Source organism: Syngnathus scovelli, chromosome 4 (genome assembly GCF_024217435.2).
Source record: "Syngnathus scovelli strain Florida chromosome 4, RoL_Ssco_1.2, whole genome shotgun sequence".
NCBI classification, from domain to species: domain Eukaryota; kingdom Metazoa; phylum Chordata; class Actinopteri; order Syngnathiformes; family Syngnathidae; genus Syngnathus; species Syngnathus scovelli.
Window position 1 is genome coordinate 18,908,422 of NC_090850.1, and position 27,828 is coordinate 18,936,249.

At 42.5% G+C, this 27,828-nt stretch overlaps 4 protein-coding genes across 15 annotated transcripts in view; 2 read left to right on the forward strand and 2 right to left on the reverse strand.

The window, feature by feature from the left end:
- Positions 1-67: 67 nt before the first annotated feature.
- On the forward strand, positions 68-2,582 carry LOC125967411 (trans-1,2-dihydrobenzene-1,2-diol dehydrogenase-like). 2 transcript variants are annotated; one of them, XM_049718488.2, is made up of 7 exons: positions 68-245; positions 790-901; positions 974-1,137; positions 1,319-1,571; positions 1,638-1,762; positions 1,895-2,045; positions 2,239-2,582. In XM_049718488.2, exons 1-7 carry the CDS (start codon positions 156-158, stop codon positions 2,334-2,336), a joined length of 993 nt encoding a protein of 330 aa, XP_049574445.1. In that variant the 5' UTR covers positions 68-155; the 3' UTR covers positions 2,337-2,582. The 2 variants fall into 2 exon arrangements, with proteins under 2 accessions (XP_049574445.1, XP_049574444.1); XM_049718487.2 differs by having other exon boundaries at positions 790-1,137.
- pkma (pyruvate kinase M1/2a) overlaps positions 2,421-27,828 on the reverse strand; it is a 111,098-nt gene continuing 85,690 nt past the window's right edge. Inside the window, exons 1-11 of one of the 8 annotated variants that reach the window (XM_049718463.2) lie at positions 12,116-12,303; positions 8,338-8,519; positions 8,130-8,221; positions 7,295-7,426; positions 7,010-7,196; positions 6,582-6,852; positions 6,262-6,412; positions 6,009-6,161; positions 4,964-5,130; positions 3,820-4,001; positions 2,421-3,480 (exon numbers count right to left, since the gene is read on the reverse strand). In XM_049718463.2, coding sequence (XP_049574420.1) covers positions 3,374-3,480; positions 3,820-4,001; positions 4,964-5,130; positions 6,009-6,161; positions 6,262-6,412; positions 6,582-6,852; positions 7,010-7,196; positions 7,295-7,426; positions 8,130-8,221; positions 8,338-8,494 — 1,599 coding nt within the window. In that variant the 5' untranslated portion in view covers positions 8,495-8,519; positions 12,116-12,303 and the 3' untranslated portion in view covers positions 2,421-3,373. Of the gene's footprint in view, positions 3,481-3,819; positions 4,002-4,398; positions 4,566-4,963; positions 5,131-6,008; positions 6,162-6,261; positions 6,413-6,581; positions 6,853-7,009; positions 7,197-7,294; positions 7,427-8,129; positions 8,222-8,337; positions 8,523-9,828; positions 10,125-11,358; positions 11,539-12,115; positions 12,304-27,828 lie in introns of those variants that run through there. The other 7 variants (XM_049718462.2, XM_049718461.2, XM_049718460.2 and 4 more) reach the window with 7 other exon arrangements.
- slc12a4 (solute carrier family 12 member 4) overlaps positions 14,480-27,828 on the reverse strand; it is a 194,754-nt gene continuing 181,405 nt past the window's right edge. For both annotated transcript variants that reach the window (XR_007480722.2, XR_007480723.2), the window contains 2 exons: positions 20,130-20,222; positions 14,480-17,730 (listed from right to left, as the gene is read on the reverse strand). The gene's annotated coding sequence lies outside the window, so the exon portion shown is untranslated. The remainder of the gene's footprint in view (positions 17,731-20,129; positions 20,223-27,828) is intronic.
- LOC125967402 (protein mono-ADP-ribosyltransferase PARP6) lies at positions 14,718-26,458 on the forward strand. Of its 3 annotated transcripts, none has more exons than XM_049718465.1 (23): positions 14,718-14,769; positions 16,299-16,395; positions 16,579-16,656; positions 17,986-18,080; positions 18,483-18,543; positions 18,713-18,803; positions 18,958-19,024; positions 19,110-19,259; positions 19,535-19,685; positions 19,814-19,945; positions 20,133-20,228; positions 20,408-20,500; positions 21,178-21,303; positions 21,709-21,774; positions 21,940-22,007; positions 22,328-22,376; positions 22,470-22,582; positions 23,018-23,090; positions 24,308-24,377; positions 24,444-24,523; positions 24,592-24,658; positions 24,730-24,814; positions 24,928-26,458. In XM_049718465.1, exons 2-23 carry the CDS (start codon positions 16,393-16,395, stop codon positions 25,013-25,015), a joined length of 1,902 nt encoding a protein of 633 aa, XP_049574422.1. In that variant the 5' UTR covers positions 14,718-14,769; positions 16,299-16,392; the 3' UTR covers positions 25,016-26,458. The 3 variants fall into 3 exon arrangements, with proteins under 3 accessions (XP_049574422.1, XP_049574424.1, XP_049574425.1); XM_049718467.1 differs by having other exon boundaries at positions 24,595-24,658; XM_049718468.1 differs by having other exon boundaries at positions 21,712-21,774.

Genomic DNA, 27,828 nt, shown 5'->3' on the forward strand with positions numbered 1-27,828 from the left:
GGAAAAACTCTACAACACAAGATGATGAAACATCTTTGAATTTGACACTTTGAGACGTTTGCAACGAGCGAGCCAATCGAATCGTGGGGAAGAAGATAAGAGAGCAGGAATTTCCGGTTGCGCCCGATCAGACGATACACTCACTCAACACAAACATGGCAACCAGGTGGGGAATCTGCAGCGCCGGCAAGATAAGTCACGACTTCTTGGTGGCCCTTAAAACGCTTCCAGCCAAAGATCACCAGGTACCCGCCGTGAGATGCTCAGACACACCTAGAGACTCGTTTTTAGTTTGACGCATTTGTTCGGTACTGCTGCTGCCAAAGTGGAAGTTCACACTACTGCTTGTGGGCCGTATTGACTTAAGCAACTGAAAATGTTTGATCTCGTTTTTGGGAGGGGATAATATAATATATAATTATTGAAATAAAAAAATAATAAAAAATGCAATGTGGACAATCATATGGCTTGCCCTTTTCATTTGTTTGGGAAAAATAAATGTCAAAAAATAGTTCCCAGTAATGGTTATCACCAATACTGCTTTTTGGTCTGTAACTTTGATTGTGTAATGATCAAACACATTGGTTAAGCACAATAATATATAGCGTAGTATATTAAATCAAAATAAATTATATAAACAGTAATTAAATCTAAGTTGCAAGTGTTTCAATGTTACTATGAATGAAAAACAAAAAATCCCCCCAAATTCCGTCTCTGGCTCTCGTTCAATCGGGCCCCAGTAAGAAATGGACGGATGGATTTGAAAACTATTTAGACTTTGATTGACAGGCTGTGGCGGTGGCTGCCCGCAGTTTAGAGGATGCAAAGAAATTTGGCAAAATGCACAACATCCCTCGAGCGTATGGCAGCTATGAGGAACTGGCCAAAGATCCCAACATCGGTCAGTATTCACATCAGGCCTGCTGGATATATTTTGTGCTTTGTCAGCATGAGCTCCAATCTATGTGCACAGATGTGGTGCACATCGGCACTATCCACACCAACCACCTGAGCTCCAGTTTGCTTTTCCTTAACGCCAAAAAGCCTGTCCTGTGTGTGAAATCCCTGGGGATGACATCCAAGGAGGTCAAGGAGATCCTGGCCTGTGCCAAGAAGAACAACGTCTTCTTCATGGAGGTAACTGAAGAGCAGAGCGACACAGTGGGACCAACACATTTTTCACTGAGAACTCGCATAATGTGGCCTCATATTTTTGGAGGGCGCTTCAGGGACATACATTTCTTGTGTCTATGTTTATAATCATTAAAAAGAGTTTCTTACCTCACTTGAATGAATCTGGCCGTTGGGTCTTTTCCAGGGCATTTGGGTCCGATTCTTCCCAGCCTACCGAGAGCTCCGGAGGCTACTCGCCCAGGGAGAGATCGGTGACGTGAGGATGGTCCGGTCAGAGTATGGCCTGTCCCTGCTCCCTCTGCCGAGAATGGAGCTAAAGGAACTTGGCGGAGGAGCGCTGCTGGAGGTTGGCATTTATCCGCTGCAGTTCTCCATCATGGTGTACGGCGGAGAGAGGCCAGAGAGCATCAAAACTGAGGGAGTCGTCCTGGATACTGGTAAGGGAAGAAAAGAAAGATATTAAATTCAGTAGACATCCTATACGTGTGAATATATTTTTGCAGGTGTGGACGAGACCTTGGTGGTGACGCTCAAGTTCTCCAAAAACAGGATGGCCGTGTTCACCAGCTCCTCGGGCTTGCAGCTCTACAATGATGCCATTGTGGTGGGCACCAAGGGGTTAATCCGGGTATGTTACCGATGACTATAGTTATGCTAACTTGCATGTAGGCCACACTAGTTATTGCACACAAAGAATGATGGTCAACAGATTTCTCCAACCCTCCCTAATTTGTTTGCCTCATGTCTGCTGTTTGTTCAGTTCCCATCACACATGTGGTGTCCGGAAACCATGGTGGTAAACGGGAAAGAAAAGACGTACCCTGTTCCAGAACCTCACTTGCCCCTCAACTTTGTTCATACCACAGGTTTGCGCTATGAAGCGGAGGAGGTTCGACAGTGTTTGCTCAAAGGTACTAAGGCAGAAGAACAAAACTGTTTCGACGAGGGTCGCGAGTGATATCAGTAGCTCGGGCCCACATGTAATTTATGGGTCATTGGTTTATTGTCACTTGGTTGATGCTAAAAATTTAAAATGTGTTAGTACAAACCATTTCAAATTTAGAGATATATTCTGAGAATAATCATGGCTTTTCTATACTGCAGGAATGAAGGAGTGTCCAATTGTGTCTCACGCTGAGTCGCTGCTGCTGGCTGAAGTCAAAGAGGAAATTCTTAAACAAGTTGGAGTGGTGTATGACTGAATCTTTTTTTTGTGTGTTTTTGGGGCGAGGAGGAGTTGAAAAAAAGAATAGTCTTCTGAAAATAAAACGCATGCAAAAATACAGTTTAGGTACTTGCCTATTTATTGATGAAATCCAGTCAGGTGACAACAACTAGCGACACATGACCACTTGGCGTTCGCATAGCTCGAGTGTAACAATCAAAAGCTTGTCAGACAATAGCAACAAAGACAAAAAAAAAAAAAAAATCTTGACTTTTGTTACCAATCATCAGCTGCAGCCAACATCGCAAGTTCGCAATCCCATCAAAGTGCCATTTAATTTTTTTTGAGACTTCTAAGTGTCAACTTAAACATAATCCACTACACGTGAAAGGCTCTATCACACATCTAACTTAAATACAGTAACCAGCTCCGACAAGGGACACCCTTACTCTTTAGAGTCAGACAAAATAAGACTGGAATGTCCCCAACAAAACACCATTTATAATAGTCAAGTATAATAGACTGTAACAAGATTAGGAGTGCTACACACAGTGAAAGCAAAGACACTTGAGCCACACACACAGCACTAACACAACAATCTGAATTGGGTGGCGTGGCAGACCGTGAGGACGCCATTTTGTTTGTTCGCTTATTCGGTCTCGGAGCGGTTCGTTGGAACCGCACGTGTTCATGCGGCGCCACCAAAACGATAGTGACGACGCGCATGCACAAGGATCTGCTGATTTGACTGGGAGGATGTTGTTTAATAGAAGCATCTCGAGTGAATAAATAAGATCAGCTTTTGATTGAGGCATGTCAAACTGGTCGGGTGCCTGACGATTTGATTTTTATACGAGGGAAATTTAACGTGAAAGGAATGGACTCAGGAAGTGGAAATTCCACCCCACCCATTGGTTGTCCTGACATTTTGGTCTATGATTATTGTTGCTTTTGATTGCCTAGAATGCTTTGTAATTTTTATAGCAGGTGTTTGGATAGAATGGTGGAGTGGGTAGAATGGTGGAGTGTGAAAGAGAACAGGCAGCGATGGAGTGGGCCCTTTGTTTTGGCTTCTCAGGGGACCAAAACCACACGCATGGTGTTGGTGAAGCCGGAGCCTGGACGCCAGCCGGTCAGTACAATGACAACGTCACCCTCCTTGAAGAAGCCTCTCACTTTGCCTGTGGGTTACACACAACAGTGTCAAAAGTGCCTTTCTTAAACAGAGCAAAGGCGCCACAAGCTGTTACACTTGAGTACTGCATGTGATCACAGCTCTAATTTTGAGTCGGGTTGCCAAATGTAGGAAATTTTCTAATGGGGGGAAAAAGACCTGAAAGGTGGCTGGTAGTAGGGAAATTGAATATGTAAGGGGAAATACATTCCAGCATAATCCTGACTAAACCAACCAGATTTCATGCAAGTAGTACTGTGCATATATTTACAAATCAATGCCATTCCTCAAACAACTGCGCAGAGAACACCGCAGGGCTATTGAGAACACTAATGCAAAGCTTTACCCATATCCATGGCGAAGTTGACACGCATGTCGACATCCTCGGCCCACACATCGTGGGCAGGAGCATTGTAGAGGACTGGAAAGATCCCGCGGTACAGGTGAGCCTGGCGAGCAGTCTGGGCGTTACGGGTCACGGCCAGGATGGGGGCGCGGGGCCTGTATCTGGATATAAGGTGGGCGGACCTGCAAAATAACAAAAAAAAAAAAACTGTAGGAGTGTAATTCTTAAATGACTAATACTGTTATGTCCTAAGTATTAAAAGATGCCACTGTTTCATTGCACAACACTGCCACAGTTCTGCATGCCTTAGCTTTCCGCTTCAAAATACAAGAACAATGCAGAAAGAAAATCCATGTTTCACTGAGGGTCAAAAGACTGTGCAGTGGAAAAGCGGCACTTTTGTTTTTAAACAACAGATGCGTTAGGTCACAAATATCCAAAGGTAAACTTGTGAATTTCTGTCCTCTCACCTACTTCCCAGTGCAATTAAGCAAACCCTCATTCATTCACACACTAAATGGGCAAAAGGTCCATTATAGTGTACTTACCCAAGCTGATTTGTGCGTGCCAGTATCTTACCTCCCGGTCTTGGTGAGAACAATAATGGCACTAGCGCAGCATTTGAAAGAGGACTCCACAGCTCCGACAGCCACCGCCTCAGACGGGTCTCTGGTCAGGTGGGAGTGGCGCCGCAGCTCCTCAAACAGCTGCCTGTGGAAAGTGGCCGCCTCGGCCTCACGGGCAATCTAAGCCAGGTCCGAGGGGAACCAATTGGGGAAGGAGTGGCGGTTACTTACCATCACACACACACACACACCTCATCATTCATACGTCTGGGAAGGGCTTGAAATCACCCCACTACGTCTCCTGGTTGACATTAAAGTGACCTTTGTAAAGTTTGTAAAACTAAGTAAACATGCAAGGTACTTCCAGGTGGCAGAACCTTCATTGGACAAGGTTTTAAAAAATAAAAAAATAAAAAACTGAAATGGTCAACAAAAAAGAGAAAAACAACCAGCAGCTTTATGAACGTGATTGCAAGCCTCTCATTCCCAGGATTCCATCAGTCCCTGTTCTGGCCCTACTCTTCCTCTGAAAGCCTGCCCGACACAAGTGCCACAATGAATGTGGACAGTCGCCCTACCTTCCGGAACCCGTGAGCACAATGATGGCAGAGGCCAAACTCTTAAAGGAGGCCTCGACGGCGCCAATGGCGATGGCCTCGGCGGGGTCTTTGCAGTGCGGCGTGGATCGACGCAGGTCCTCAAACACCTGACGGTGAAACATGGCCGCCTCGGCTTCGCGAGCAATCTGGCAAGCGAGCGGGGTGGGTAGGATGCAACGAGCAAAAGGCCAAACCACAAGCACCACACACAAACGGAATGATGAAGATGGAGGAATTACAAAGAACATAAGAGAATGAGTGGGGAGTTAGCGGGGAGAGAGACGGTCGACAATTATTAACACCATATAATTGACTACAACTTCAGAACGTATGGCGTTAAAGCAACCGCACAAAAGCAGGAAGTCGTGTGAAACAGATGATTAGAAAGGCAGCAAATGTCAGCAGCTGAAAAGGTGGGGTGGGTTTAAGAGCTGCAAGTTGCTTCAAATATTTTAAAATTAGTGACACGCAAATAATTAAAAAGTAGAACGTGTGTCAGTAATGGGGATGGGAAAAAAAAGTTTCTTTTTGCTTTGTCATTCAAGTGGAATAGAAAATGCTGCATCACCCCATCTGAATTGAAGTGATGGATGGTGACTTGGCATGGGGACATTAAAAATTTACATTTGCTAATTTGAATCAATATTTCACAGCAGTGAACTGCAGAGGGTGCCCGGTAAATAAGGCCCACGCAGTTTGCTTTTTGCTGTCCACAGAAAAAAAGCACGACTTCTATGCATTCATTTTCTGTAGTGCTTGTCCATCCCCAAGAGGTGAACTGAAGCCTATACTAGGTGATTTATGGAACATCCACCCACATTCACAAGTCGTCAGACTGTTGGGTACAACCCACGCAAGTACAGAAAGAACGTGCTAATCATGAATACTCGGTGATTGAACTTCATGCACGATGCTGCATTCTTTTTGCTGTCCCTATTGCTGACCGAGGAGCAGATTTCAATTAGTAAAAGAAGTTAGTTGTGAAAACGGCGTTAGTATCATTGTTTCTTTTCTGTGAACTGACCATGTGTTGTGTGCGCACAGCTTCCAGGGGGTAGTCTCCCTTTGCGGTCTCACCGCTCAGCATGATGCAGTCGGCTCCATCCAGCACAGCGTTGGCCACGTCGCTGCCCTCGGCGCGGGTGGGTCGCGGCTTCTTGATCATGCTCTCCAGCATCTGAAGACAAACCATTCAAAATAAGATATACGAAAAAAAAAATGCAGAAATGAAAGGTAACATGTTACAGCGAGAGTGAAAAGAAATTCAACCGTCAGACCTGAGTGGCACAGGTGATGGGCTTGCCGGCTCTGTTGCATCGGCCAATCATCATCTTTTGGGCGACAAAGACTTTCTCGGTGGGGATCTCAATTCCCAGGTCACCGCGGGCAACCATGATGCCATCGCTGGCCTCCATGATCTCATCGAACCTGAAGACGCAAATCAGGCGTTACACAAGAATGTCAAGTGGTGGCGTAGTTTGCTTTTTGGGTGTAGTGTCACTATGAGACCACCAGGGTGGAGCAAATACACATCACTGGATGCTAAGGATGACAGCTAGCTCATCAGGTTCATATATCTCAACTCGAGGTCAGATACCTGCGCACGCCCTCGTGGTTCTCCAGCTTGCTGATGATCTTGATGTTCTTGCCTTTCTCGCCCAGCACGGCCCTGACCGCCTGGACATCGGCGGCCTTGCGGATGAAGGAGGCGAACACCATGTCGACGCCCTGCTCCACGCCGAATGTCAGATCCTGGATGTCCTTTTCGGAGACGGCGGGCAGATCCACGGCGGCGCCAGGCAGGTTGACGCCCTTCTTGCTGCCCAGGGTGCCGCCGTTCTCAATCTCGCACATGAGGAAGTCAGGGCCTGGCACACGACAGTGTTCATTTAAATAAAAAGACAACTTTGAGTTGTGATACAAGAAATGATGCTGCAATGGATTTTTTTTTCATTTTTGACATGTACACATTTGCAGTTCTAATATTATACAGCAAACAAATCATTTAAATAATCATCATCTTACCAATCTCCTTGACCTGCAGTGATATGAGTCCATCGTCAATGTAGATATTGCTGTCATGTTCCACCACTTTGGTGATGTTCTTGTAGTCCAGCCACAGTATCTCTTCGCTGCATTTGTCCTGGTAGCTGTCATCTAAGGTGATCTTGATCATGTTGCCCTTCTTCAGTTCGACCTCAGCCGTGCCGCTCTGTCAAATTGCACAGACACACATCCTTATGGCGCCGTTGCTTTCTAAGCAGTGTTTTGTTTTGTTTTATTAGTAGGAGAACGCAGTCCTCAACTCACCCCGTCGATGAGGCCTGTTCTGATCTCTGGGCCCTTTGTGTCCAGGGCGATTCCGATTGGTCGGTATTGGATGCTGCCGGGCTCAAAGCTCTCGCATGCCTCACGGACATTCTTGATGGTCTCAGCATGGTACTGTGGGACAAAAAAGTTTGATTGTGAAGTCTTTGTTTCTTAAGCAGACAAAATAGCATTCAAAATGAATGGTAGATGATTAATAACTGGGTTTCTATATTTTGCACTTCTCGAGTTGAGTCTCCCATGGTGTGGTGACACAACTGTTGGCAGTTGTTTTATTCCTTAGCATCACAGGTTCAAATCCCGCTCCACTATAGTACATATATTTGGTTTTACTCTGTTTACACAGTTAACCGTTTTTATGTAATTATTATTTACCGTGCATATTTATAACTGTTAAGAATGTTCAAAAAATTTAAAATGTTGTCAATGGTTGAACCGAAAAAAAAAATCTGATTTAGGATTTGAGACTGAGTGATAAAATGTTTGCCCTTGGTTTCACCTGTGTCCGACTGTACCAAACCCACCTGAGCATTCTTATCACCTTCCATAAAGTTGGTCATCTGGTTTGCCAGATTGTGTTTCAAATTACCATATTGCCACATCGCTCATAAATAAGATGCCCGTTTCTGAACAACCATTGTATTCTAAGATGTGCAATGTTTGCCAAGCTGTAAAAAGCAAATATTGTAAAAAGGAAAGTCACACACGCATGCGATAAGGACTGAAATGAATTGCGCAGGTTTTCTGTAGCAGTTGGGCATCTCGCCACCCTCTATAGTTTCATACATGCCAAAGAGGAAGTGATGAAACAGCTCACCTCGTGTGTGCCGTGGGAGAAGTTCAAGCGTGCAATGTTCATGCCGGACTTGATCATCTCCTTCAGCATGTCCACAGAGCGGGAAGCTGGCCCTGAAGATAAAATTAAAGACAAAAGTAACAAATGAATGGTTGTCTATGAGCAGTTTGTCGAATTGCACATTGAAATCATTTTGTTTTCCTCTTTGGCACACACACGATAGACACACCAATAGTGCAGATGATGCCAGTGTTGCGAGCGGTGGTGGGCTTGGAGTCGATGTCCAGCAGACACATGTGCTCCAGGAAGGTGTCGGCCATGGCGGCGTTGAGCTGCTGCGTCTGGATGAAGGCGGAGCCCATGTCGACAACCTTTGGCTGAGGCATGGCGATTACCTTGGAGTCTGGAGAGCTGCTGAAGGGCCAAAAATACAAACAAGGCTTTGAGATTTTTTTTTATGGCGTGTCAGTCCGATAAAGGGTGTGATGCTAGTCACATTGTTTGGAAAATAAATGATTTTGCATCAGGAAAAAAAAATGACGGACGCAATTTCAACATTCACCATAGAGCAGACGGCACACGTATAGTACACTCTGTTCTCAAACAGCCACCCCAACTGGGTTGCCAATGGCAACAATTCATTACGCACAAATAAGATCACCGCTCTTTTTCCCAGGCTGATTATTATTGCTTTTAATTTTAACTGCAACATACACAACACATTCAAAACAACAGTGGGAGGGGTGGGGGGGGGAAAAGCCAGAAATACAAGCTGGGTGCATCCTTGTTTCTTTAACAAACAAAACTCTGGTTACATAACTATATGAATGGGACGTAACTACTTTCTTGTCAACATCTAATTAAAATGGTAATGGTGGTAGGGCTTTCGAAGCCTTTACTGTCTGTCTCCTTCTGACTGATGATGTAACAGTAGAGTGAATGGAGAAGTGGCTGGCGAGGGGCTGTACGTGCTCACAGTCACATCCTGCCCTACTGCAGCAATGCGCAGGCAAGGCAGCAGAGTAGGCTGAGTCACAGGGAGCCCCCGCAATGACCATTTTTTTTGTTCGCTTTATAAACACTGGCAACCTCTCCCTCAACAGGTATGCGTTATTCTCACCAAAAACACTCCTCTAGGCAAATACTCGTCATTCACACTATTATAATCACATTCACCACCCTAACATTCATTACATTTTAGAGAACAAGTTGCAGCCTAAATCGCTCACCACACAACACTAGGTTGAATTGGATGCACATAACCCTCGGATCATACTACATAATATTGGCCACGTACACACCAAGGCAACTGTAAAGCTGAAGTTCATGGTGGAGATTTTTTTTTAATGCAGTCAATGCTGTCTTTTTTTGGCCTTAAAACAAAAAAGTTACATAAACGACAAGAATGGCAGCGATCTAATGTCAGTTGCAAACAAAGTCAGCTGAGTATCCTTGATGGGCAGTTAGCAGTCACCCTGACACAGATGCAAGGCTAATTTAAGAGCCGGCCGCTAATAATCCCCTCCAATCCCTTCCGAAACATTCTCACTCTTTCAAATGCTCCTTGTCACATGACCTCCTATCTTGCTGATAACTGCACAAGTACAATCATGGGCAAGGGCACTGCAATCGGGGTGTCGTGACTTTTGGGATGGTGACTCAACATATCCAATACGACCTTTATCAACCACTCCACCAACCTGTTCCATGCACTACATACCCCCGGTAGATCTTTTTGGTCCTCTTGGGGACGAAGAGGCACGCCACCGCCGCTGACCTCCAAAGGAACCCCAGTGTGTTAGAGCGACCAACATACTGAAATAGCTGACAACATCCTGCAAGAGATGGCCTGGCGCAACAGCCAGCCAAGGCGCTCGTGCTCGTTGACACCACTTCCAGGAGCTCAAGACTAAATCCGTTCGGTGCTGATGACAATGAAGGGCAAGGAAAGTGCCAATGTCGACCGGGCAATCGCCATAACGTGACGCTACGGCCGCACATGAGACACCCACCGCAAGAGAGCAGTGGCTACAAAGTCACTGCCAGCTTTGGACACACAACACCTCAGGCCTAAAAACAGGCTAGTCTAATAATAACATACAGCACGCAGCGAGAGTTTAAAAATTCAATGCTCGAGATGCATGAGCGGCTGGGCTATGTTTGTAGGGACTACATTACCGTTTTGAACATGTACATGGGAAAGGCATCACTTCCACGATAATCATTTTCAAAGGTTTCGTATTTTCAGAATCTGCAATGCTGTTGTCAAAAACGAAGCCATATCACACCCGCCAGGTACCAAATGCGGTCTCACGTGGTTCCAATTGGGCAAATCCGGTTAGTCTACACCGGTAAACAGGCACATTTGGAATTTTTCCCAGACTTGAGCTCGTCAGCAGAGCTTTCATGAGAAGGACTGCAAATGAGCAGATGTGAAGTGCACACACCACAACATAGGTCAAGGGCAGGCAAGCCTAGAACCAGAAAATGCAGTTTTGTAACATTACCTTAGGGAAACGGAGGAATAATCTTTGAACATTTCCAGAATGATTACACATTCTGAAATGTGGATGTGAACAAATCTATGTGAAGGAGGAAAGTGTCAGAGATAAACTTTGGTCCCATTATCATGCCAATTCCGACAAAAAGGCAAAAAATTCCAGAACTTTTACAAGTCTTGGATGAGGTTTAGGGACCTCAGTGATTTTCTTGTATAATTATTACGTACTCAAACTAAATAGATACTATGCATACTACACTTGTTTCAAAACAGGTTTGTTTGAAAGCAACAATTCCTGCTACGCAATTAGCCACTCAGCAGAACATAAATCCAAAGATTCTAAGAGCAAAAATAAGACATTTCTGACTTTCAGTAGCACCAACTGCACTAAAAAAGTCATGGGAAATTCAACACTTCTTTGAGGATTGTATAAAAACCTGCAAAAGCCCCATAACCAGCATTATGGAGATGAAAGCAGGCTAGCAAGGTTTTAAGATAAAGAACTAAATGCTCTATCAAGCAGGGGTTTAACCGCAAATATTCTGAGTTTGTAACATTGCCACTTTTACATCTTGCATTATTTACTTGTCTTTATGGTCATTATAAAACAAAGTCCCTCAGGTGTACATATATTCCGTGTGATCAAAAATGCTTCTTTTATTGTGAGGTTTGCCGACAGCTTTGAATAGTGAATTAACGTTCTGCTGTTACAACATAAAACATATAGTTATTTTCTTTTTATAAACTCACATGTCCTTTTCAGTGGATTGGCATTCCCCAACACAAGGACACTCCTCAATACACTGACCATCCTCGCAAGACATTTTTGAGCAAACGACAAATTATTGTAGTGCTAAGAGAGCAATTTCTGTAAGCAATTATTTGGATAATATTGGACTAACGAAAAAGCGTTCGTACGGCGTAGTCGATGCGTCAAAAGTCACGTTTGCATCACTGCGTCATCTAGCTTCATAACGCTTGAGATCACATTGACCAATCGGAAGCCGAGGAGACGCCTAAACCACGCCCACAACAGGAAGCAACTGGAAGAGAGTCGGCCACAGGACTATTGCATACATCGCAGTCGATTACTATTTATTCAAGTGCAACAACATTCAGCATACAGTACCGTGGCTATGAGTAAAAGTACAAAATGAGTTTTGGTAAACCAATACCTTACTGCATACCCGCCCACCAACACAATTCTGCGTTGACGGGAGACTAGTACGGCACGCACCAATGTCAGCCTCTCAAGATGGCTGCAAAGTTCATCACGTACGTCCACTTCGACGCAAATTACAATATGTGTCATTTGTCACGATGGCATTAGAGGACAGCCGAGCAGTATATTTCACAAGCATTTAAACACGCCATGAAACGTTTCACGAGGAGAGAAAAGGGAGACCGCATTTTAGGGATACAGAATGTGAGGAAAAAGTAACAACAATACAAATTTGAATGGAGCTAAAACGAAGAAACAAACGACCTAAAGGTTAGTTGAACTCACCTTCTATTGCAATAGGATGTTGGCAACGATGTGACGAGCACAGCAATCGGCTCAAGGTGAACTCGTCTACACTCCTTACTCGGCGGAACTACTTCGTTGTGATGCTGGGATATATCCCTCCGAGGCAAATCCTACGGTCGCACTTTGAGGCAAAATCCACGATCGTGCTCCAATTACGACTCTATTCCAGCATCTTGTCATTTATTATACTTGTGCAAGCAAGCCCCTCTGACACGTTTCAGTTTTTTTCCGTTAAACGCTGGAAAATTGAGAGCTAAATTGGATGGCACACGCTCGCGGAAGCATACACGGAATATAAAATGAGCTCGAGACCCGTTGTGCATTTAGCCAATCAGAACGCGAGAAATCCTCGGCAGCAAGTTGGCCTCAACAATGTTGAGTCAACATGTGACGCATGATGGCGAGTTGTAGCAAGTTTCCTCAAAACCCGCTGTGTTGGTTCCTTTTGAATACCTTATGATAGTGTGCCCTTTTATATTTCAGGACAATGCATTCGCCTTTAGCATCGCAGTTTGCCAATGCACACTGAAGAGGTAAATACTCCAGAAGACAAGACCCCCCCCCCCCACACACTTCATAAATAAATACCAGAATAAATAAATAACTAAACAAACAAACAAACAAACAAACAAACAAACAAACAAACAAACAAAAATAATAAATAAATAAATAAATAAATAAATAAATAAATAAATAAATAAATGTGATTTCGATAAAACATTTATTAAAAAGTAGCATGTTCGGAGATTACATAAGGCGACAGTGTGGTTTGGTATAAATGAGGCATATGTCGTCATCTAGTGTTCGAAAAATAGGCTTGCACTATGGCGCCCATACAATATAAAGTAGTAAAACACTTATTTCCATTTCAGACCATAATGCGTACCACGTTGTTGTTAGATGACTGATGACAAGAGAAGTTTAAATTTTTACAATTTTTTATATGATCTGATTTTCAAGGAGATGTGTAACTTTCATAATGTAAAGTTTTAAATCACTTCCTTCAATATTTATTTTGACTTCATTACCATATTTGATATTAGAGTAAACCAGGAATCAAAAGCAATCACGTTACATTACTTTCATACTATCTATAGATATGGTATTTATTTATTCGTTTATTTGTACATTTTTCTCCTTATATACAGGTATACTGTATGCAAACACAATCTGTCTGTATGCAAAACGTCACAACAATAAACTTCACTACATAATTTGGAAAGTTTTACTTTCACCTTTAGCCAGAGTTTAAGTTGACAAACTTAATCCTTTTCAGTCTTTGGGTTAGTCTGCAATAGACACTATGAAACAACCAGGGTAAAGACAGATTATCCCAAAAGCCTTATCACCATTGTCTCCAACATACAGTATACATGCTGTGGCACTGCATGATAATGCTTGATAATCATGATCATTATTTCAATGGCGTCAGTGGCATTTTGTATGAAAAAATCAGAGGACTTCAGAATTTACTCAACGACAAAGAAAATAATGAATCAATTACAATTGCAGCATGTGGTATTATACATAGTTGGGAAAAAATAGTATTTTTTTTAAATTGCTCTGCATAATATTATGTATTGCATTGGCAAATTTAACTGCTTTGTATTAAATATAACAATTTCAATGATGTCTGGTGAAATCCTTGCATGCCCCAAATCATCACTTTTCAGGAAAGAACAAAAAAGGCATTCGTAAATGTAACAGATCCACTTAACTATTGAGATTTGATTGATTGATTGATTGATTGATTGATATCTTTATTTCGAACATCCAAAACAAAAAAACAAAACAAATCACACTCTAAAGTGCCACATATAAGTCCATACAACAACAAACAAAATATAAACCAACAAACAGAAAAAATACATAAATAAATAAATAAATAATAATAATAATACATAAGTAAATAAATCAATAAAGAATGCTCGAAAAGGAGTAGGAAGAAGCATACCTTTTTAGATTCCTACCCCTTTCTCACTTTATCCATTAAACCAATGATTCAACATATACTGTAATTACTGAGATTTGTGGAAAAAACATTAAAATGACCAAATTGAAATTTGAGTTGTTTGTCAACCTGACACTAGTAATATGTAAGACAAAGATCGAGGTCCATTTATCCATTTGGTATACGGGTTGCTCAGTCTTAAATATAAAATATTAGGGGAAACAGGTAATCATCATCTTTACGGGCTTTCTCGTGCAGACTTGCCATTTTAAAATATTAAGCATGTGCTAATCCGGTAATATTGTTTGTGGATTACATGAATACACTCAACAGCATCAACATGATTACTCATCAGCAGACAAAGACATGCGCACAAGCCTCTCCTCTCTATCTTTCCTTTTTTTTTTTTTTTTTATCATCCTCCCAGCCCAGCAGCAGCAGTGCAGTCAGCTGCGGGTCACATGACTTGACTGTCTGCTCTCACTGAGCATGCTCCAAACCCTTTAGTGTTGTCAGGCAAAATACACTAGACGGCGGTCGGCACGGTGAGAGCTGCAGATGACAAACACACCGGCTCATATCACGGAGTTATTTTTGATGAGCTTTTTGTCTTTGCTTGCAGGCGCCAGGCGGGAAGAGGCTGAGGCGAGGACAGCATCCCGCGTCTCCATCCTCTCTGAAGGTAAATATGGATGGAGGAGGTTTGGGGAGGGGGTGCAGAGGGGGGAGGGGGAAAACGCGCTTGACTGCATTTTGTGCTAAATAATCATCATGGGGAGAAATGAGGACGATGGTGGAATGTGGCACCACAAAGCCATGGGGATGGTGATGGAGGGGGGGGGCACATCAGGATGCTGTGTGCAAGTGAAAGGGATATTCTCATATTCAGTACATGACAAGGTAGAATCTAGTTATGAGAAAGACGGTCTCTGAAGCGACACGGTGCACAAAGAACGCATGAGGTGTCGGGACTTGATGTCCTTGTTTGGAATTCGTATCAGCATTCGCTATCGTAATGTGTGTAACACTAAAGTGCTTTGTGTTTTGGTTTATTAATGATGTAAATGGTCTTTTGCGTGACAGCCGTGCACCGGCATTTGATACATTGTTGAACTCACTGAACCAAAATAGGAAGGACCGCTGTTTTCTTTGTCATACATGACAGCTTTGTGGTTCGAGCGGAACCTATTGCAACGGTGCTTGACGGATGATTTGTTGAGATTTCAGAAACAATAGAGGTCAGTCATGATATGTTTTAAGGTTTTGCGGTAATGCTATCAGCCAACAAAAGGAGAAGTCAGGTCAAATTAGCCAACAAAAGGAGACGTCACACAAAAACATATCTCGACAATCCCACACGACGAAACGCAGTATTCACATTAGTGTTTGTGGTATAGTAGAAAAATCCATCACAGGGGTCAGCTTGCGAATGTCACGTGACCAAACCCTGCAAACAGGTGAGGCCCTTAGACACTCTGATGTCATATTTAGTCGACAGCAATTGGCAGTCCAAGATAAAATGGCTGCACCCTGAGATGGATAAAAATGGGTGTATTTTTCTGCTCAATTCAAATTCCACAAATGCAATATATATTAATCAGAATGAAAAATTAGAAAAAAAGAAAAGAAATAATGAATGCATGAATGAAAGATTATTGATCTTCTTAACTCCTGTTCATAGCATCGTCAGTAAATAAACATTGACAACTGCCGGTTGCAGCCAAGAAGTGAATGCTGATTCAACATGATTAATCGATTCCATTTCAAATCCTTAGAAACCAATGGATTGGTGATTATGCACACTCCAAACAGTGACTTTAAAAAAAAATCCAATTCACCATGCCAGCAAATCAGAAAATGTCCATTTTTAACAATAGGCTAGCTGACATGGGCAAAAATAAAACATTTTACAAGTCCATAAAAAGGTCAGCCAACCTGAATAGATCTTTCTTTTTTCCCCGAGGAAAAAAACACAATGTAACACAGACAACCCGAGTTCTGAACATCCAGCACCGTTCTCCCACACACACACACTCCACAGTGATTAATGCCACTCAGAAAAAGAGGCAGAGACGGTTGTTGCTAGGAGACAGCAGGAAGGTGAAGTGCAGGCGGTTTAAAGGAGAATTTGCTGACAAAAGTGTGTAATGTTAAGCTAAGGCCTCTTGCGTGGATCTGACCTATGTCTGTCTGTCTGTCTGTTGCACTAAGGTGCGCAAGACGTACTGGCTTCCTTCCTTCCCAGCTGCGATGGTTGGCACGAGGCCTAAAGCTGACTGATTGAATCCTGAAAACAGCTGAACTGATGGTAAGCGAGCTCATCGGTACCTACATCAAATAAAATCTATTTATTCCATTGGACCTCCGGGGAATTTGCTTTAATTCTCCCAACAAAAGGATGGTTATTTTTAATCACTTTGTAAAGCGCATTATAAATATAGTGATGAAAGGCGCTCAAAGAAATGATGGCTGCTGCTTTGCTTGCCCACAGGACATCAAAAGCCAGTGCTGGACCGACGAGGAATCCGACGGTGAGAACGAGCCGGAGCAGTTCCTGTACGGTATCCAGGTACGAGTTTAGTCATTTCCTGTTGCTGGCGTTGGGACATAATTAACCTTGACACGCCAGATGGAATTTTGTGAAGGAGTTCATTCCACAAATCCATGTGGAATAGAGTCATTATGAGAAAAAGTTTGTGAAGGTGGAAGGTGATTAGACGAGCATTATATGGGCTAGTCGGATCATAAAGTACAGTTCTCGCAAGAGACTTGTTCGCGCTTTTGTTCAAGGCAGTTAGAAGAAATTGTCCTTTTCATTGAGGTGAATGACACTTTTGCTCCAGTTCTGATAAAACTGCTGCTTTGTTAGCCACAGCCATGCTAATCACTTTAGCGCAGGGGTCACCAACGTGTTGACCTCAGGCCCATTCTAAAAATAGCTCATTGTAATTTCTAAGGAAGGAAAAACTGACCATTTGAAAGTATGAACGCTGGCAGAGAACTCACTGTTTTCTTTTTATGATATATTTTTAAAAATATCCTTTGTTCAGCATTAGCTGTTGAGAAGGTAAAATATGGTACTGTCTTCTTTTGCAGAACTGTCACCATTAGACACCCTGTAAAGTATTGTCCCATTCCGTCTTTCACGCTAACTTTATGATCCCAATTTGCGTTATCGTCCAAGACCTGTAATTGAAATGTAAATCCTGTCAGGGGGCTCGGAGCTTGTCTCTATGCCGCTGTAGAACATAAAAGCAGAGAGGGAAAGATAAGGATGAAGGTCTGTGAAAAGTCTCAGCAAGCTGAGGTGATCAAGAGTCTCACTTCCTGTCTGGATGGCGAGAGATTGGGCTCCCTGGGACATTTTTGAGCCAACATGCAGAAATGAGTTGCTGCGGGAGATTATAAAGATCCTAAAATATAGCATTTGAAAAAAATTCACCATATTAAACTTCCTTCGAAGTGGACTGTTGAGAGTCTGATAATGTCATTTCACAATTTGGCCCCTCTTCAAGAAAATAATAATGATATAGTGATTCACTTGCCTGACTGGTGCAGACAGTATGGGCTCAGTTCCCACTGGGTGACAAAGTGAATAGGCAATCAATTTGAGGAGATTGCGCTGGCGGCCATGTGGCTTGGACTGAAATGAAAAACAGCACGTTTGTAAAACAATGGTGGCTATAATGGCAGTTTTATTACAACAGGACAACATCTGAACACTTCTATTTCTCATATGCTAATACTCTACAATAATGTGCTGTGTCATTAGCTTTTGTGTGATCATTATCACAAGTTTACTGTTGCTATTTCAAATTTTGTCATAAAAAAATTAAGTATTAATGGAACGAGTCCTCCCATGAGCTGAATGATTGATGGCAAAAATTGTTTGTGACAGGGGAGTTGCGCTGCTGACCTATACCGCCATCCTCAACTTGATGCAGACATTGAGGCAGTAAAAGACATCTATACCGACAGTGCTGTCTCCGTTAGGTACACACACATGCACACACACATGTACACACCCCTGAACCACTATCAACCGACTACAGACAAATTTTGTGTTGAAGTGATACAAATGCATGCGGTGGCCGGGGATATCTCAGTAGGTCCTGAAGAAAAACAAAAATGTTATGCTCTGAAGTAAATGAGGGAAAAAAAATACGCAGAAAAAAGCAGAAACTACCCAAAGTCAGTTATCAGGCATATTTAAGGGGGGCAGTGCCCTGACCACCCCCCTCATAGCTCCGCCAGTGATTGAATGGGAATCATCCATAAAAATTTGTTGTGCACATTTTCTATGTAACATTACCTCATCTTCACCAAATGTTTTGGAGCTCGGGATAGATAAAATCAATCTTTGAATTAATGCCTATCACTTGTGTCTTTAATCAGGGAGTATGGCATCATCGACGACGTCGACATTGAGCTTCACATTAACATCGGCTTCCTCGATGTGAGTCAGCATTCTAATTTTTTATTTTTCCATTGTTATTCTTATCCACATCTCGCCAACATCATGCATAATGCAGCTCATAGTCCCAGTTTATTCACGAGAAGAAAAACTGTCCTAATTAGCAGGCTAACCTTGTGTATATATGCATGTGTATATTTGTCCGATTCAGGAGGAGGTTGCAACAGCTTGGAAAGTTATCAGAACAGAGCCCATTATTCTGAGACTCCGCTTTTCTCTTTCTCAGTACCTCGATGGGCCCGGTGAGTAGAGATCATGTTGATGCCGCTTTTTAGCAATTTGTGCCACGCGCGGAGCGTGGGAGGTGAGCAGCACGCATGCAACACGAGGAGGCAGCGGAGGCTCAGGAGAACGCTTTCCGTGACTGCCTGTATAATGTCAGTCATCTTCTTGCAGAGCCATCAGTCGATGTGTTCCAACCTTCCAATAAAGAAGGATTCAGCCTTGGCTTACAACTCAAAAAGTGAGACAAAATCTCTTGTAATTGTGTATAATTTTTGTCATTCCTTTCAATTTGCTGCTCGACATCCTCTTCATATAATTGACAGGATCCTGAGCACATTTACGTCCCAGCAGTGGAAGCATCTCAGTAATGAGTTCCTCAAGGCCCAGCAGGAGAAGAGACACAGCTGGTTCAAAGCCGGCGGAACCATCAAAAAGTTCCGTGCCGGGCTCAGTATCTTTTCTCCAATACCCAAGTAAATTTCTCTCGCTAAGATATTTTGTATGCTAGGCTGTTGATCAATATTACGTTGTACTCAGGTCGTGTGTGCAGTATTTAGTTTTAAAACAATAATATGATCTGTCATACTGAATGAGGCTGCTTGTTATTATGAATGAGGGATTTGTTGGTATCGAACAATTAAATATGTTAACAGACACGCCCACTGACCTTGCAATGACAAACACTACATTGTCTCATTACAAGTAAACAGGAATTGCTGCAAATAATTGCTTTGCTTTTGTTATCAAGGTCTCCAAGCTTCCCCTTGATCCAAGACACGGTCCTGAAAGGGAAGCTGAGCGTGCCTGAACTCCGCGTGACCCGCCTCATGAATCGATCCATCTCGTGTACCATGAAGAACCCCAAAGGGGAGCTCTTCAGCTATCCGCCAAATAGCCAGGTTAGTGTGTTTCACACACAAAATCAAAATAGAGTACAGTATTTTTGTATATTTAATTGAAACCGTCTTCTCTATATATTGTGACTGTCGTACCGTTACCCGTAATGCTCTGTTTCCTGACTCATCAGACCGTGGCGGTCCCGGCGGCCAGGGCTCCTGCACAGATCACCACGAGGCAGCTGATCGAATTGTTTTTCTCATCCCAGGCGGGTGGACACTGCAAGAACATTCCCACACTGGAGTATGGATTCTTAGTGCAGGTGCAATAATACCTCCTACTGTTTATAATGTATTTTACTCCATGTTAGAGACTAATAGTTGCTATTCATCCATTTATTGCCATTCATGTAGGCTACTCAGTAGATTTTTATATCGCAACATTGGATTCATTTTAAGCAGAAGACTTTTTTTTTGGGCTGTGTGTGCATGTGTGTTTTCTCTGACCAGATAATGAAGTACTCCGAGCAGAGGATCCCCACGCTTAACGAGTACTGCGTGGTCTGTGATGAGCAGCACGTCTTTCAGAACGGATCCATGCTGAAGGTATCAAAACAGAGACAATTAGCCACAAAGCGTAAAACATACACAAAACTCTTACTCCAACTCTTGATCACAACTGAGAAGTATACTGTCAAGAGGTTTTACTTACAAATAGCCAATGGATGAAATGTGTAAACAAATATACTCAGTTATTTCCCGTCTTTGTGTGTATGTGTGACTAGCCGGCTGTGTGCACGAGGGAGTTGTGTGTGTTCTCCTTCTACACGCTGGGCGTGATGTCAGGTGCTGCAGAGGAAGTGGCCACTGGTGCAGAGGTGATAAACACACACATGCACACGCATACACGCGCGCACGCACACACACACAATGCAATGTGGCATATTTGTATTACAGGGATCTACTATTTGTTCTTTGTTTTGTTGTTTTGCGAGTACAGTATATTAAATAGAAGAATGAAGTATTACCGAACTCTTTGGTTAGCTAACTTTTTTGTATTCCGTATGTTTTACCAGCTCAGTGGCCTAGTAGTAGAGTGTTCGCCCTGAGACTGGGCAGTTCTGGGTTCAAACCCCGGGTCATACCAAAGATTATAAAAATGGGACCCATTTCCTCCCTGCTTGGCACTCAGCATAAGGGTTGGAATTGGGGGTTAGATCACCAAATAATTCCTGAGCGCAGCACCGCTGCTGCTCACTGCTCCCCTCTCCCCCAGGGGATGGATCAAAATCACACAGGGATGGGTTAAATGCAGAGGAGAAATTTCACCACACCCAGATGTGTGTGTGACGATCATTGGGACTTTAACTTCACTTTGTTTGTAATATACCGGTAACACTGTTCAATATTGCAAAAATGCAACTGACTAAAGGTCTCTTACGCCGCCTCCTCCATATGCAGTTGGGTAAATACGCACTCCCTGAGCCACTATTTGTGAAAAGATGACAATCTCCAAGATAATAACAGTTATCATGTTTCCCTTTCCTTTCGCCAGGTGGTAGATCTCCTCGTGGCGATGTGCCGAGCTGCACTCGAGTCTCCTCGCAAGAGCATCATCTTTGAGCCCTACCCTTCTGTTGTTGACCCAAATGACCCTAAGACTTTGGCCTTCAACCCAAAGGTCAGCATGCCATGAAGTGCTGACTATGATTGCTCATCTTATTTTGAATTTAATAGATATAAGCAAGCCACGGCACTTTTTTTTTTTCTCAGAGTGGATCACTATAATCTTGAATAATACCAGTGGTTATGAAGGATTTATATTTTTTTTTCCATTCAGAGCCTATTTTTTTCTTCAATATGACCCCTCTCAAAAAAACTATCATTTTTTAATACTGATGACTTTTGTTTTCAGTGGTTTGATGAAATTGTAATTTAGCTGACACTACCAAATAATAAAGAGGTCTTGAGAGCAGCTTCTCTATAAAATGTAATGATAAACGAGAAATGTAATTTTTGAGGTATGCATGTTCTTTCCTCTCTTTCATCACATGCAAATGCTGCTGGGTTCCACCGATGAACACAGAAGAAGAATTATGAGAGGCTGCAAAAAGCGCTGGACAGCGTTATGTCGATACGGGAAATGACCCAGGTACGCTAAGCAGATCCCGGCACAGTGTCATATATACTAAAAATAGAACTTTTATGACAACGCTGTGCATTCACTCTCTCTCGATGCGACCTTTGCCTTTATCTCCACTTTGGCACTTTATATTCAATTTGCTGAACAGAGCACATGCGTGTGTGCTTTTGCCAGGGCTCGTATTTGGAGATCAAGAAGCAGATGGACAAACTGGACCCTTTGGCACATCCCTTGCTACAGTGGTGGGTGGAGAGAACCTGTTATTATAAAAAATAAATAAATAAAAAAAGCTGTGTCTGCTCGTTAACAGCTTTTGCAGAATTAGCAACAGGAACTGTAAAATAGGGAACTGAGTGGAATCTTGGGAAGTTACAGACAATCTGTTTCAAGATCACTTTTATATTACTATAACCGTGCGAGTAGTGTTAAAAGTAACACGTGTGGAAAAATGTCGAGTGATAATCAGTAAATTACAATTATGGTATCAGAAAATGCCATTTTTTTTTACTTCCCTAGACTCACATTGATTTTTTCTTAATCCACATTTTCTGTCTTTTTGCAGGATTATTTCCAGTAATAGATCTCACATTGTCAAGTTGCCTCTAAGCAGGGTAGGAAATCAAAAGCACCTCACATCCTCTTTTTGCATCTTGTAATGGAAGGTTTCAAGTCTCCTTTCTGTCTCATTTTGTTCACCATGACAGCAACTGAAATTCATGCACACCTCCCACCAGTTCCTGCTGCTCAGCAGCCCTCCGGCCAAGGAGGCTCGTTTCCGCACAGCCAAGAAGCTCTACGGCAGCACCTTCGCCTTCCAGTAAGTCTGCTTTAGTCCTTCCCGTCAGTGACATTCTTTGCATTCAGGCAATGCTTTTGTATTGCATCACATGGGAGCGTATAATGTCTGACTGTCAATAGTCAAAGTAATATTTGTATATATCGTAGCGATATATTGAGGTAAGCCTTTCGTTAAAGCGCTGGCTGTTATATAGGGAAATCATTTTTTTAAATCAATAACTAGTTATTGGCTCCCTGTTGCTTTCAAGAAACTAATGCAACTTAGGTCATTCATATTTTGATCCACCCAAAAATCATTCATATGGCCAGGGAGGTGAGTCACTTCACATCAACACTCAACAAAATTTGCACTTTGGACTTGCAGTGTATATTTTGTTCTTGTGTCTCATTTTGAGGAGCCAGGATATTATTCACAGACCTATTTTTTCTCCCCCTCCCCCTACACTTGCTCTAGTGGTTCCCATATAGAGAACTGGCATTCTGTTCTGAGAAATGGACTAGTCAATGCCTCTTATACCAAACTGCAGGTACGTCAAATCCGGCAGTTTGCCATCTCGGACCATCAGCCTGCTTTGCAACAGAAGCAGGCTGGCTGTCCGGCTGATTCATTTTTGCAGTTAATAGATGCCAGGTTCCCTTTTGGGCTGCTTTGCCGTTTGCACTTCAGCCGGCAGGGTGTATTGGCAGAATTTCCCCCCCAGCCAGTGTGTGCCACACCAGTGGTGGCATACGCTGTGATGCTAGCTAGGAGGCTGCCTGTGCACCCTCTTGGGGTCAACCACTTAGAGCACGGTGTAGGCTATAGGTACGATGTTGCGGAATGCAAAGGATAACGGGATCCAGAGTGAGTAAAGCCTTCTCAGAGAGCTTTCGTTGGACGAGGTCAGTAACTAAAACCCGTGCTCGGCGAAGACAACCATAGCGGGACTATGCAATTGGTCATTTGATTGATGAGAAATGTTGATATTAAAATGCTGATGAACATTATATCAGATCCAACTGTGAAATAAATAAATAAATAAATAAATAAATAAATAAATAAATAAATAAATATGAATAACAATTATTACCATTAAAGATATCATTTGGGTCAATGTACTTCTTATGACATTGTAACAAATCTAACCATCACAGAAACATGAAAACATATTTTGGGTAATTATCAATGCTGTTAATTACATTTTCTGATAAAATTTTCCACACGCCTCGCTACATCCAGTGGCGTCCGTGAATATTTCTGTTTACTTTTATGAGCCAATCTTTTTCAAAGACATAAGTGATCAAATTAAAGCAGAAATGAATTCCGCAGTCTGCAGAAACGTCTCATTTGCTCGAGACGAGTGCGTGAAGACACGCTGCAAATAGATTAAATGCGCGTCAAAATCAAATCACAAGATTTATTTACACACTTTGATGGTCCTTCATGTCGTTCTGATGACTTTAATTTGTGCCTTCTTTGTTCTCATACATTTAAGGTGTCAAAACACCTTCTCAAGTGGCAAAATTGAACTGCATCCAATAGATAAATATGGAAATACTCACCTGGATGCTCATTATGTCATTATTTTAAATATGTTTGTGTCAGTTGTACGAGTGGTGGAATGTGTTGGTTTCAATCCATGTCAAGCGCTTTGAGTAGCATTTTTGTTTTTGTTTGAAAAGCGCTCTAAAAACAAAGTTGGATTGACGAGTTTTGTTCTGTGCTACACTGATCCTTCGTTTTTTCCGCTCTTTCTCAACCAAGCTGCACGGGGCAGCATATGGAAAGGGAATCTATCTCAGCCCCATCTCCAGCATCTCTTTTGGTTACTCAGGTAAAGAACGAATCACTTCTCAGCCTCCCTCATCTCGTGTAAATTATTTTTGTGATTGGGATGCAGGAATGGGGAAGGGACAACACCGCATGCCCACGAAAGATGAATTGGTGCAACGTTATAACCGCATGAACACCATACCACAGGTAAGAGAGGGAACAATATTTGGGATAATCAAAGAAGCGTTCATCATGCTCTTGATTTCCATTTCAAGCAGAGTCGCCCGATCCAATCGAGATTTCTACAAAGTCGAAATCTGAACTGCATTGCGCTCTGTGAAGGTAAAATGAAAATAAAAAAAGAATGACACCAGATTGGAAGGACACTCTTTTGTTTGTTTGTTATTTAACAGTGATAACATCCAAGGATCTACAGAAGCACGGCAACATTTGGGTGTGTCCTGTATCGGACCACGTTTGTACTCGCTTCTTTTTTGTGTGAGTAATCGCTTGAAATCTGTTTGTGCTTGTCCTTATTCAAAACTCGGGCGAGCTGGAATGTATCCCAACATAGTTTGAGCGAGTTTTTTTTTGTCTGCGTGTTTTTGCAGGTACGAGGACGGTCAAGTGGGAGATGCTAACATCAACACACAAGAGCCCAAAGTGCAGAAGGAGATCATGCGGGTGATCGGGACCTAGATCCGCATCGCCGAAGTAATGGAGTTTTTTTTTTTTTTGCAAACTGGACCTCCATGCATTGACGTGGGCGGAAACAAGTGGACAAAAAAAAAAAAAAAAAAAAATAGCAAGTGAATGTTTTTGAGGAAGGCGAGCTGACCTGCGAGGTATTGGGAGGACAATTATTGTGTTTTTTTTCGTCAGACTTGCTTTTTAACCGTAAAGTCACTGGCATGGCTTTTCCACAGTTACAGCCTGCTTCATCTCCTTTCTTGCTGCATATGTACTGTATCGCCACTTATATTTTTCCACTTTCTATATACAATTCTATAATCCAATGATCGCTAAATCCATTTGTGGGTCATCTGTAAAGGATGTAAATGCACACTGGAATTAATCCCCTTTTTACCGGGAACCGTTTTCTTCATCGTTCATGGGGCATTAAAATACGATGCAAAACAAATGAATATTAGCACATATTATTTTGGGCTTTTTTTTTTTTTTTTTTTTTAATTACAGTGTTTTTAGAGTTGCAAAGGAAGTCACGTCAGGCTCTTTGGCAGGCCATGCATAGCTCATAGTTGGTTCCCCAAACACTGCGAGAGACGATGGCAGATTATTTTTCTGTCGAATAATGTTTGAGTAATGGCATCGGTTATGTCTGTACAATTGTTATCTAAAGGGCAAGCATAGCTCTGTCATTCCGTCCTTGGCCAATGGAATTCATTTGCCAGAATTCAATAAGGGCGGCTTTGAACTATCCTCTAAAGGCACTTTGTTATGATGAGATTTATTGATAGTGTTATTATTTTGTCATGATGAATTCTTACAGCGAGGTAAATGTCCTTTATACAAAGTTAAAACGAATATTGTCAGCTAATTTTGACATTGTTTTTACTCATCAAAGATAAAAGATTGATTTACTAATAGAGTGAATGAATGACAACAGCACCTTACGATTCAGAATTCATTTCCCCTGATGTGCATAATGTTGTGTTTTGGAGCATTACTTTTTCCTGTCAAAATCAATTTTCGGAAAAGTACTCAATATGTTGCCCAGGTCCCCCTGTAAAGTGGATGCATTAAATATACACATTAACAAATTTCAACCTTGTGTATATAATCTGGGTTATGAATTATAATTTATTGTATGTGGACAATGGCAGGCATTTTCTTGACATTGTATGAGACATTGCACTTAATCTACGCTTGCCTAAAATGACGTGTCCTAAAACTAAAATACATTGGGAGACTGTATTCTTAACTATGTATGTCTGTACAAAGAAGAGCTGTAAATATGGATGGAATTTACCCAGCAAAGTACGGATGCCTGTTTTTCGGGGGGCTTTTTTGCTGCCAATTTGAACGTCTATTCTCTCGCCGCTTGTCTCTGGTGTAGAAAGTCAATGATGTAAAGTGGGATTAAAGACAATAAAATCCTGATTTTGCACAGTTTTATATAAACTCTCCCCTATTCTGTGAGAACTTGACTTACAATTTGACAAAAGGTGACATCAACCATCTGCCACAAGATGGTGCCAAAGCCCGAGCTAAGAAGGCGTCAAGGCATTATGTTGAAGTGATACATCTTAACTTTAGAATATATCTGTGTACAGTATTATCACGGAGGACCCACGTTTAGCTGCAACCATTTGCGTTTAAGGGTAACGTAAAATGATGTGCCCCATCTCGTGATTATTTTTTGTTTGGGTGTTGTCAATGTCACAAACACAATGTCGCGCTGCTGATATTTTAGAATGAGCAGATGATGTGTCACTCTGACCTCTGAAGGCCACTGTTGCCCACCTCCCCCCTTTTTAAACAATAGCCAGCTGTTAGTCTCCCAAGCTTTTATAGAAGTGTAATTTCATAATCAGCCACAAGGAGGAGCTCTGGTTTTAAAGTTGTCTTCTTTCTTTGCATCTTTTAAAGCGACTATAGATCCATAAACACACTCGGCTGTGGTTGTTTGGTAGAATGAAAAGAAGCGATAGAAAGGTCAGCGACCCTGTGGGCGCGACCCGTGAACCGTCGAAGGAAGTGCGGCAGTTCGATTCCCGCACAAAAGAAGCAATTACCGGGGGAGGTGTGTTAATCAAGTGCTCTTTTATCAAACTCGGGGACGTGACCCCGGAGGAGGTTGTCCGGTTGGGGCCGAGCCCCTCTGGAGACTCACCCCTGCAGTGCAATAAATGGAAAGTGTATGTTGTGCATGGCAATTAATGCAGATACACGAACTGAGCACGTTGGGCGTCGTAAGGCTTGTTGGGCCGACCCCGGCACCGGAGAGCGTGGGAAACGAGTATCTTGATGAGGTAACAAGTAGATGCTTGCTTGACATGAGCAGGAGAACCAAAAACAACAGTTACGGGTGATTACCGAGCACGGTAGCTTGCGGGTCGGGTTGAGCATACAAAATATGTGTCGGCATGTACCGAGCAAAAACAACAGGATTCGATTTTCCTGCTTTACAATCCCGCCCTGAGCTCCCATTCAAAACACAGCCCAGCCAGTTCTGTGTGTCAGCCGGCTCTATTTTCACTCCCTATTTGTGTAGATGCACACTTGATCATTATATCCAATGGATGCTATTTTTTCATTTCAATATGGGTTGAACATTTTTGCAGCATTAGGATCTTCCCAGCTGCGGGACTGTGGTCACTCCATGGGGCAGTCATGCCGGAGCCCTTTGAATTCACCCCGGCAACAATTAACCTGTGTGAGTGTATATGCTAATAAAGCACAGACACTCCATAACTACCACAAACAACCCAGGTTTATCTTGGCTGCCCACCCGAAATTGAAAAACTCATATCTCAGTGTAGATGTAACAC